The following is a 12453-nucleotide window of genomic DNA, read 5'->3' as shown; positions in this document are numbered from 1 at the left end:
AAATAACAAACGAAAGAATTTCAGTCTAAACATACAGTGACATCCCTTGCATGTCACCCCCCCAATCTCTCTCAAAATGATACCTTTGTTTGTTTGTTTTTGTATTTGTGCAGTTTGTTGGATGACCTAATAAACACAGGACAACAGCAGCAGGAACAGCAGCAGGAATTCCTGAGCTCACTGGAGACGATTATTCTCACCATCTTTCTCTCCATTATTATCATAATGACAGTGTTTGGCAACCTGCTAGTCATGGTGGCACTCTGCAAGGACAGACATCTACGGTGAGCCTGTTTTTTTCTTCAATGCTGGACCAGCATCAGTGGTCCCATTGAAACTAAAAGGGTCTATCTGCAGAAAACACACCCATCTTCAAAGTTTCCCCTGCAACATGAATACAAATAATAAAGGTGTCTATGCCATGGAATACCTACCTCATGCACATTTCATGTCTTTCAATAGCTGTGAGATAAAGAATTGATCGAAAAAGATGTCAAACTGTCAATGAAGTCAAAGTCAGATGTGACAAAGACAACGAGACAAAGCCAGGGCATTTGATTCCTGCTATTTGTACTGTTAACTTATACTTTACTCTGGGAAGTGGTGTTCAAAAATTCCACATGCTTTGGAGAAAACTCATCAAATGTCAAAGCACTCACATTACAGAAATCCTGTCCTGAAACACCATTGCTGTCTAGACAGGTAGACTGGTATCTGTGACATTTCATGACTTGCCTAAAATCCAAGTCAACCTACAAAAAACTCTGCATTTCAAGTGAACATTTTGATCAATACATCCCAATGTTTTGTAAAGGCATTCAATACATTGTTTCCTTCAAATCCTACAAACCATTAGATATCAGACAGTTTTCTTTTATGAATGAAATAAGCAGGACACATGCCAGTCACTTCGATATTCCTGTAAAATCACACTGACAGCTGGCAAATTGAGCGGCAGCACCATTACAGGTTAGAGATGATGGTACAGTACGACGTACTTCAAACTTTTGTGGATAAGTCTATGATGCTGACTTGTTTCTTGTCTCCCCCTACTTTCCTCTCAGAAAGAAGAAGACAAACTACTTCATTGTGTCGCTGGCGTTTGCTGACTTGCTGGTTGCGTTGCTGGTGATGCCATTCGCTGCGATCGAGCTGACCACCGGCCAGTGGCGATACGGAGAGATCTTCTGCCTGGTCCGAACGTCTCTGGACGTATTGTTGACTACAGCGTCTATCCTGCACCTCTGCTGCATTGCACTGGACAGGTTTGTGAGTGTTTGTGCGTGTGTGAGAGAGATGTTAGGGGTGGGTTTGAGAACCAGTAATGAAAGTAGAAGCACTTCTCAGACTCCTCCAAATAAATGCAGTAAAAAGTCAAGTAAAATACATAAAATTGGTGTTTGGTTGTACGGAAGCCCTGAGGGGCAAATGCTTTTAGTCCTATTTAGAACATGGGGTAGTGGTGCACTTCAGCCTCTTGTGGCCAACATTAGTATTACAACAACAAGCACTGAACATTTAAAAAAGAAATCACCTGCCAACTTTTTTTTTACCCGTTTTTAATAATGTAAAGTAGAGAAATGATCCTGCGAGCACTTTTTTTTCACCTGTTCTCAAGTCATAAACAAAGGAGAACAAACTATTTACATCAGACTTAGAAAATGGATCATCAGAATAATTGTTTCTCACTTGCATCACAGAGTTTCCGTAGCTTTGTGTTTACAGTCACTTCACCTAAAACACTGTTGTACACTGTTTGTGTGTATTATTCCAGGTATTACGCTATCTGCTGCCAGCCGCTGGTCTACAGACACAAGATGACCCCAGTCAGAGTGACAGTGATGCTCAGCGGCTGTTGGCTCATCCCCATATTCATCTCCTTTCTACCCATCATGCAAAGCTGGAATGCCATTGGCATCGAGGACATTGTGAGCAACTGAGACCAGAAATTATTGTATTATTATAAATTGTATTATGATCCTGCAACAACAAAATATACTGTATATTTTAACAGTTATTTTTAAGTATCACATTTAAAGGTTCATATACCTGCCTCAAACACTAGATACTGTATATGTTCTTTCTGTGCGGGAAAATGCAGCATAAACCTTTCCACCCTAATATTCTCCGTTTCTAATAACATTTTCCAATCCCTTGAACAATGACACAGTAATGCAGTGATCACAAAAAATTCCAATCCCTGTGGAGGCTCTCTTGCTGCGAGCAAAGACAGCACTTCAACAAGCATTTCCTGCTGGTTTGGATATGTTTTGGCGTGAGGTTATTTCAGAGCCGATTTGAAATGAGCTGCAGGACTCCCAGAGGCAGACGAGGATAGATGAATTTATTCAGCCAGAGTTAATGAAATACACGGCCCCTTTCTCTGTCTTTCAGTCAGGCAGCATCCAAACAACAATCTTTTGTTTTTATAAGCTGGCTGGATGTATTGAAGCCACAGACAAAATTGCACAGGAATAGATATGACTTATGTCTGCGTATTTATGCCAGGTATAGTGATTTGTTTTATATGTACTTTTATTTTGTCTTCGCTTGCTTGTCTTTCTCTCAAAGAATTCTGAAAATTTCCATTACACTCTTGTTCTGCCCAAAAAAGGAGTTGTTTGAAATTGAAACCTTTTTTTTTTGCTCCAGCTGTCAGAAAGCCTCAAGAAGTGATTTAATATTTGTGACACAAGTTAAATGATACGGTACAGTATGTCTGCTTGGTGTGAACTGTGTTTGCTCCATTTCCACAAAAGAAAGCATATCTGGTGGCATGGTGGTATGAAACTGAGGAGTATTGGCTCTCTCTTAGTCTTGAAACCAGAATTACTCACGAGTGTATTGTGTGAAAGATATCTAAATGCTTGTAGGATAGGATTTTACAGCCACATTACACAAATGAGCGATTTATGACCATGCAGATCTTAGAAGATAGTTCATCAGTAAACAAGCCCAACTACTACACAAGGGGATCAAATTCACTTTTCCGCTTTAGGTGCTTTTCTACCTTGACTTTAATCTGACTTGCTCATATTTTCCATTAAGGACAACGATAAGGACAGCTGGCCAGATAGGCTAAACCTCGTTTTTTGTAAAAAATAAATCTACAAAGCACTTTTATATACATATTATACAGTATTTAACTAATTAACTCTTTCTTTAGCCTAGCTTAGCAGCTAGCCTCCTCATAGTAAAACAAAACACTCACTAATTAACATACACAGACAAAGTTAAAATCATTATTGAACTTTTAGATCTGGGCTAGCTGTTTCCCCTTGCTTCCAGTCTTTATGCTAAGCTATGCTAATCGCAGCCTCCACACTTACCGAACAGGCAGGACTGACTCTGGGACAGAAAACGAACAATATCAATTCTTAAATTCAGGTTGTGATTCTTGGTGATGCAATTCGATTGCATTCAAGTTGCATTGAAAACGTCTAATTCCGATTTCGGTGTATTTTTGATGGTGATTCGTTATTTTTGTGCCTGTCTCCTCCCTTTTCCAGATTGAGGAAAGGCACGTTTTAGCAGGAGGCTCCAACGATACAAGCTGTGTGTTTCTGGTCAACCGGCCGTACGCCCTGATCTGCTCTGCGGTGGCCTTCTACGTCCCGTTGGCCCTCATGGTCCTGGCCTACCAGCGGATCTACGTCACCGCCATGACCCATGTGCGGCAGATTGAGACACTACAGCGAGCGGGCTCCGCTCCCGTCAGCGGGCCGGCTCCGGTGATTACCGTGAGGTCCTCCACTTCCTCAGATCCATCAGAGCACTACCGTCTAAGGACAACAAGGGGCCCCTCTGCCCCAGAGCAGGCGCCCATAGCAAATAGCCGCATGCGCGTTGAAACTAAGGCAGCAAAGACGCTGGCGGTTATAATGGGTTGTTTCTGCCTATGCTGGGCGCCGTTTTTCATAACCAACGTGGTGGACCCCTTCATCCATTACTCAGTGCCCTGGCAGTTGTGGACTGCCTGGCTGTGGCTCGGGTACATTAATTCAGGGTTGAACCCCTTCCTGTACGCCTTTCTGAACCGAGCGTTTCGGAGGGCGTTTCTGGTGATCCTGTGCTGTGGGGATGAGCGTTACACACGGCAGGGGAGCTGCTCTTATGTACACGTCCACAGAGCGTGCTCGGCTGCGTCGGTTAATGGGACGTCTATGGCACTGAGGTAAACACACGGTAAAGGCACATTTGCACAATTTTATGTGAATATTTGAGTGTATATGTGTGTGTTGTCCTGCTATCCTCTGTGTTAAAGGTTATCAAAGATAAAATCAAGGCCTCAGGCATTGTCTCTTCTTACAAAGACAGACAGATGTGCATCACTTAACTGTCGACAATGGCATGTTGGAAAGTATTGGATGCACTTTACTGTAAAATTGAAAAGAGAATGACAGATTGGACTGTTATTTGTTGCTCTGTCTGTGTATTTCACACCACAACCTGATATTAGCAACATTTTGTTCAGTTGCACCGATTTCAGAAGTTAAGCCAGTCGGCCCAAATCTGCTGCAGCATTGTACCTTACCTTAAGTCTTATGAACGTAACACAGACACTACATTTATCAGTGCAAGGTACAAGTTACTGATTGGTTACATGGATTAGGTTACATTAGATTGCTGCCTCTTTTAGACATTTTGAATATTAAATATGTTTAAGATTTAGTTTCAGTCATCGCTATATATTATAGATCATAGATTGGTGGTACATCAAAACCGGCAGTGAGACAAAATATCACAGCTTAGTGCAACCATCATATTAAGTCATTACTTCTTATTTAGGCCATGTATTGCACCCTAATGTGTAAATAATAGATATGAACATGCTGTGCCTTCTTCAGAAATACATTTCCATGGTCAAAGCAGCTGTGGCGTTCTGCAGATGAAACCATTTCTGGCCAGAAAAAAAAAAGTGTCCTCGATTCAGACTTGTTTAAAATCAATTTAGAAGTTGAATCAACTAGTTTTAGCATATTGTGCACTTTTATTTGTAGACATGAGGTCTGCTCATGAGCTGTGTCGTATGCTTTAATGTCCCATTAGAAAATATGATTTAATCTACCCTTTCAAGATAACAATTCCGGCCTTAGTCTAGATTTTGGCACACATATATATTGCTGTACTAATAGAAGTACAGCAATAAGTAAATGGAACAGTTGAAGCTGGGGAGGTGGATGAGAACTAAGCCAGCACAGACAGCATGTAGCAGGCTGGAGTCACAAACCATCACCAGCAACATTACGTGCTCACTTGAGAGCTGATAATTGTTGAAATGCACATTTAGATTGCAGTATGCATTATTCAGAAAGAAATGCCAGTCCAGATGTGTGGCTCTAGTGATGTGTTCTACATTGTTTTTCACCGTTAGAGGTTTGACTGGCGCTCTTTTAATGATGTCATCTTGTTGTAACCCTAGCCAAGTTAATGGACTGCCAGGAAATTTGAATCATAAATATGATTTGTGATCCCCTGACTTTTTGTAACGCCATCATCAGGTCCAGTGTTTCCCCTAGGTTTACTGCTTTGGAGGGGTGCTCACTGTACGACGGTGCGTGGCGGTGCGTGGCGGTGCGTGGCGGTGCGTGGCGGTGCGTGGCGGTGCGTGGCGGTGCGTGGCGGTGCGTGGCGGTGCGTGGCGGTGCGTGGCGGTGCGTGGCGGTGCGTGGCGCGGATTCTATTTAGCTCTCCCCTCCCCTTTCTTCCGCTCTGTAGGTGTGTGTGTGTGTCAGCTGCGAAGCCCCGCCCCTCGCAAAACGGAGCGAAGGAGAGAATGTAACGCAAAGTAGACAATACAAACTGAAACGTGTAAATACATTAGATCAATAACATAAGCATTTAGTTTATTTAATAAAAGAGCACCTGTCAATGTGAAAAGTGAGTTGTGAATAAAAAAATAAATATTTGAGAAATAAAAAAAAACACCTTGAATATCAGACGGGGCGCGGGGCTCCGTTGGCGGGGCGCAGCGCCCCTCCAAGACAATGGTAGAGGAAAACACTGAGGTCAACTTAATTTTTTTTTCAATAATTTATCATTTGCAAAAATGTTAGCATGCTAACACCCTAAGCTGACATGGTGAACATAGTTAACATTACCCCGTCAACTTATATAATATTTATAATGTTGAATATAAATAGGATATTAGGTATTTTCAATTTAAGCTGGTGTAGAGCGTTAACCTCATATCATAAGAGTCATTTATGAATTACATGTGCCCCCTGGTAATACTAGTCCTGTGTGACAGATAGTGATGTTGTTATTGGCTAAATAATTCTTATTGTTTAAAATAGTTATTTGAAAATGCAATATTACATTTGACACAAACTCTGTTTAAATAACTGAATGCAAAAACACAGATTAACTGGAGTTTATTTAACTGTAATTCTCTGTAGTGTTATTGTTACAATATAAGGATCTCAGGTACTACAAGTATTACCCTTGACTTTATTGCCTTTGTATTTATTGCCTTTATAGAGCAGTCAGTAAAAAACGGACACCTACTCTTATAAAATGCTTGCTGGCTTGAAAGTAAACCTCATATTGCTGTAAAATATATGAGTCATCTTAAGTTGTTTGTCCATGGAGCCGTAGAATAATTTTTTACATTTTATTTTTTTATTTTAGAGTAATGTGAGGTGTTGAACTTTGGTCCTTTTTTACAGATTATTTGAATGATAATGTCCTACAGTCTTTCTCTTTTCTTTTTTTTTACAGACGGTTTTCTGTTGACATTAATGGTGGTGATTTAGTTGACGTCTGTGTTTGTGCTCTCCTTCGAGTGGGGATGATGGAGGAGGTGACCTGCTTGCGTCTGCACTGTTTAACTTTAACACAAGTACTTCACCGCTGGAGAGAAACATAGGCAATCGCATACGCACTTACGCACACACAGTTGACAATTTAATTCATACAAATTATGTATGTGAGAGAGACCTTCCGCTATTGTCTAAAAGTCGTACGTGTAAAAATACACACTTACGGTGCAATGTGCATGTGTGTGCCTGTAGAAAGGAAGCATGATGAATTTATGCCTCTGCTCTAGTCGCAGTTTTTGTTAAAATGTGTAAAATGTGTGTATAGTCTGCATGTATGTGTGTGTGTTTCCGGGGTGTCTCTTTGCACTTTTAGACGTTCTGTCTTTGTGTGCATAGGAAACAGAAAGGCAAACAGTGTTAACTCCAATCTGATGTCCTCTCTTAAAATCTGTCTTGGACAGAAAACAGACTCAGACAATCAGATTACAGCCGCCAGGATACTGGAAACTGAAATTACTGGAGGAATCCTGACAAGTTATTTTGTCTGTGAGCTCTAGGGCGTTTAAGCGCAGTCTGGGCGGGTGGCATATGTGTTCGTGTTTCTCTGTCATGTAGTTTTTAGAATCATAAAAAAAGTGTATTTTATTTATTCCTGTGTGTCCTTGTGAGCACACCTGCCAAAAATCGTTTGGACCCAATAAAAGGCCCATTTTTTCTTTTAAGAAAACAATGTTTTTCAGCTTGCTGCCCGTTATAAAACGTTCCTTCTGTGGTCAGCAATAGTCTTCCAGTTTCTACTGAAGCCTGGCTACAGATAAATAACATTTTCTTATTGGACTTTTTCAGCCAGTATTGTGGCAGTGTATCAACTAATACTATTTTTTAGTTTAAAATAGATAATAATATTGTAGCAGTGCTCGTGTTTTTTTGCAAGTTTCTTGTTTTTGCAAGTTGATTTTACTGAAAACAAATAGTTACTTTCTGCAAGGAAGGAAATCAACACAAAACCTCAGAATACTTTGGAAAATAGTCAGCAGTAATGACGAATTGGAATCAATGGGGAGAATCATGCTGAACCACCAGTATGGTCATGTCAGATGAAAAGGAATACAAAGCTGCTCCTCTCAAGTTCATCCAGTTTTAGGCCAGTTTTAATTTGTAGCTGTAAAATTTTTGAATCTTTAAAAAAAAAAAAAAATCATTGTGAGTTTTGGCTCATGAATCACGCTACATTCCTGCTCTGCTAACACAAATGTTTTCATGGAAGAAACATCATAGTTTTCCTGAGTGGTTCTAACCACACACACACACACACACACACACACACACACACACACACACACACACACACACACACACACACACACACACACAAGCTCCAGCTCCAGCTCCAGCAGTGGATAGTAGACACTTGTTTCTGATTAGAGTCATAACAAAGACGTTGTGTTGTGCTCAGTAGATAAGAAAGTAGAAAAGGCATCTCGACCACCTGAAACAGGTTAAAGCTGTTGAGTAAATACAGTCGCATCATCCTTTGGGTCCTTGTGTTGCTCCAGAAGATACTGTACAACTTCACTTCTCTCATATTGCTGATATGACCCTGACACTGTGAACCAAATAACAGAGAAGTTTGGTTACCTTCGTATTAATGTTTAGCTTTAATTGATTCTTTAGTTGATATTTTTTGCATCCTGAAAATGGAGCCAAGAGGTGCAGAAGTCTAGATTTCTCTCAGACCACTTGAATTACAATACGCTGAAAGGTTACTATGGAATTTCAGTCCAATAACGGCAAAAATATACTGCCTACCTCAGCTTCGAACCACACTCTTGTTATCCAGGTCAACACAGTTTTAAAATATGTGTTACTTTCATCCCCTGTAAACACAGGGCTCTCCCCACCATTACACACTGTCAGTTGGGAAATCCTTTGGAGAGTCCTCCTCAAAGGAAACGTATTGTTGTTGGACATGTTGAAGATCTTATGGTCAGTCATGTTTTCACAGTTTAGTTTAACTTCTCCTCTGTAGTTTCTCTGTGACTCCCTCAGCTCTGTCATCTTACCTCCTTCAGAGCAGCTGACTTCAGTACCTAAAGCAGTGTGGGCTGAATGTGTGAGCTTCAACACACAAATAAAAGCATGGGAGTGATTCAAACAAGAGTGAAAGGTGTAATATAATGGCTTGATACAGCCTTAATGTGCACAAATCGAATATAGATAACGTTAAAAATGAGCTGCCTTTTTTCAGGCAAACCTTTACAGGTAAACAGGAACATAAGAAAGTAGCATATCGTTAAACAGTTTAGGGAAGCAGGAAGGGCTATTATAAAAACTTCATGTGTCTGGTGAGAAAAATAACAAGCCACAACTCAGAATGTCCAACTTCTCCTGAAACAGTTAATCAGCTTTAGTGTGATCCATCCTGAGTTATACCTTCAGCGCTGCCTGGAGATCACAAGACTGTTGAATCCAATAAATACCGCCGAGCAGCGACCACTGTTATCAGCCGTGTACAATCAGTGCGATTGTTATGTGATTCAACTATCTCCCAATCGACGCCAGAGCAAAGCGCAGACATTTAGCGATTTGTAAACAACATAATTTGAAATGTCTGTGGAATTAAGGTTTATTTGGAAGTGAGAGTAAGATCGTAGACTCTTTTTTTGGGGTCTCGACCCTGTCGTCATGCTCAATAAATGCTGTTTTCCCATCCTGAATGTTGCCGTGTTTTGATTGTTAAGATAAGATAAAACATATCGATATAGGGAAATTATGCAGCAGGATTCAACATTCAACACGCCAGAAGACAAATGAGCTCGGAGTTCTACTTGAGGATGGAGGTGTTGATTTTGCAGATAAAAAAGAAAAAGAAAAAGACCAACCAGTTTGCTGTCTTTCAAAACCTTTTGTACCCTGTTAGCTGCTGTCTGTGGCAAACCAGGGAGGATCTCTGGAATTAGTGCCACTTTGACTCCGGTGGAATCAATCTCCCCTCATTTGGAGCTAAATGGTTCTCAATTGTAACTGTAAAAATATGAATAAAATGTACCTCCTGAAGAGGCACAAACAAGACAACATTCCATTCTTTGGAACTGACTAAAAGTACCCACAAAGGCATTTTAAAGAAGAAATGCATTCCTTAAAGGGTCTGTCAGGTCAGGAAATTTAAGACCCCCTACAGAAAACCTGCTTGAGCAGAAAGACTAAATACAAGTGAACAAGCATTTCTCTAACATCACAAGTTCACGGCTCGTATAAATGTTAATGTGCACCTTCCTCTCAGCATATGTACCAACATTGACTCAACAAATTATATATAGGGAAAGGTGAAAATAGGCTCCAAAAAATAGTACTTCAAACACTAAAATACTGAAACCAGTACGGTATGAGACACAATGTAAATGATTGTTGGGGAATACAACCCCAGTGATGATGTCATAGTGATATCATCACTGGGGTTGGTCAGATTGGGCTTTAAAATTTAACAAACCTGTATTTCTAAACCTGTGTTGTGGAGTTTAGAAGATGTTGGCGTTTACCAGACGGCAACTTCCGGTCCTGAAAAGTGAAGTCAATGCGGAAGTGCCATATACCTGCGTTATTTATGATGTCCAGCAGGTTGCAAAAAGAAAAAGTCTGATTGTATAGAAGTCTATGAGAAAATGATTCGACTTCTCATTTGATTTATTACCTCAATAACAAAGTTAATAAGTTCCTGGTCTCAATCACTAGTTTTAAACCCTAACCCCATTTATTAAAATATGCTATGGGTGTTTTTTTTTTTATCTTAGAACCCTAACCCTTTCACAATGTTTTTTTCATGAAAGTTAATTGTAACGTTTTAGTCGCCAGAAAATGTTTTTTTAGCGGTCTGTTATACATGGCTCCACCCTCTTGTATAACTGCTGGTTCCAAAAAACCAAGATGGCGATGTCCAAATTGCCAAACTCTAGGCTTCAGAACGGTAGACCACGTACCAGTGGAAATGTAGGATCCAGGGTTTAGGTGGAGCTTGACCCGTACTATGGACTAAAGGTCATATCTGTCTTTCTTTTCTTTTTTGACTTTATTCAAAGTCTTAAAGCTTCAGCTCTGGTAGGAAATTTGTGGAAAGAAAATCCGAACTAAAGATAAAGCCACTTCTCATCTTGGAAAAAATAGTGTCCCAAATTAGATTAGTCCATCTCGCATAGTTTCATCCTTTGGGACTGTGAAGATTTGGTGCGAATATGGCAGGGGAGTGCGACCTTGCTTGTCCCGAGATTCCAGAGCCATGCAATGTCAAAATATTAAAAAAACAACAACACTTTAACCTTGATTATTATAACGCATCCTTCCCAGATGGTGATTGTACAGGCTGTAACGCATGTTTTGAGCATGTTTTTATCAACCACTGACGCTAAGTTTAGACAGACAGGTCGGAGAAGTGTAAACACTCCAGTCTGGGATTTATTATGTGGCTTATATGATTTATTATTGTTTGATTGAAACCCCAAATCCTGCAGCTGCCCCTCTCTGCATCTCACTGTTCTCTCTCTCTCTCTCTTCTTTCTAACGCAGAAGATTTTTATCTTTTCTTTCTTTACTTCTTCTTTGTTGAACATTGGTGTGAAATGTTTGTCTTGTTTCTATAATCAATCAAATCTTCTCTTTATTTTTAGCCCACTTCTTGCCTTCATTCTTTTTCTCTTACTCTTTACCAAGTTGATTTTTAGGATTTCTTCAAACGAAAAGAAGATTGTCCACCCTAAAGTGAGAGTAAAGAGTGAGAGAAAACATGGGAAGAAAAACAGAGAGATTATGTGCTATTAAAGTCTTCACTGGCCACTCATCTCTAGCTCTAAAAAACAGGATTACTGTTGATTGTCATGTATTATTACAAGAACATAAAGATAAAGAAAGGAAATAAAATGTAGGAGTAAAACATGAAAAACTCACATCTCAATAATAAAAAATAAGCAACATAATGAAAGTACCGAAACCCATATGACTGTTGTGCTGATTGCGTCCTGTTCCACGTTGAGTTGAGGACATCAGCTGCTGTCATGTCTCTTCCTCCTCAGTTTGGATGTTCTGAACTCTAAATGAAACTCATCCTTCCCCTCAGGCTCTGCTCTCCTCGGTATTAGAAACATTTCCTTGGTGACACATTGGACAGTAGAATGGACCCACCTTGTGAAATAAGCTCTGAAGATTTAATTAGGCAATCTTTTTTTCTATGAGGGACAAAAGACTTGCTTTGTTATTATTTCTTTAAAAATGATTTTTAAGACCTTCTCTGTGACTCAGACTCAGCTCCTCTTTCAGTCAGTTTTTAAACAAAATGCTCTATGGAGGCTACAAATCAGTCAATAATCCAATGGGTTTACGTCCACTTCTTACAAACCGGTCTATGTTGAAAACCAAACAATGAGCTCAAATAAACTCGAATGTTCTATAAAGCTGAGACAAGACTGAAATGTAGATTTAAAAACAAAAACTTTACCAAATTGCTCTTTATTTTCATTGACCAGTTTCGTGTTCAGAATAATGAACACAGTCATTAACTGAGTTAATAATGACAACAGGGTTTAGGAGAAAGAAACCTGATGATATTTTGTCTGGACTACATTGCCCGAAATGTTCAATATAATCTGTTGATTTAAAAAGATTAAAATTATTTGTATTATACTATTTTTATTTTTATTTTTCA

General features: G+C 39.7%; 1 protein-coding gene across 11 annotated transcripts in view; it reads left to right on the top strand.

Moving 5' to 3' along the window:
* The window catches only part of si:dkey-247m21.3 (5-hydroxytryptamine receptor 4), a 41507-nt gene that overhangs the window by 16320 nt on the left and 12734 nt on the right, over positions 1-12453 (top strand). For 10 of the 11 annotated variants that reach the window (XM_029445495.1, XM_029445492.1, XM_029445486.1 and 7 more), the window contains 4 exons: positions 114-284; positions 1065-1265; positions 1775-1928; positions 3510-4174. In XM_029445495.1, coding sequence (XP_029301355.1) covers positions 114-284; positions 1065-1265; positions 1775-1928; positions 3510-4174 — 1191 coding nt within the window. Of the gene's footprint in view, positions 1-113; positions 285-1064; positions 1266-1774; positions 1929-3509; positions 4186-12453 lie in introns of all 11 variants that reach the window. The other variant, XM_029445496.1, reaches the window with a different exon arrangement.

This window comes from Cottoperca gobio, chromosome 12, assembly GCF_900634415.1.
Source record: "Cottoperca gobio chromosome 12, fCotGob3.1, whole genome shotgun sequence".
Taxonomy (NCBI): domain Eukaryota; kingdom Metazoa; phylum Chordata; class Actinopteri; order Perciformes; family Bovichtidae; genus Cottoperca; species Cottoperca gobio.
This window is presented reverse-complemented; position numbering and strand designations above follow the sequence as displayed.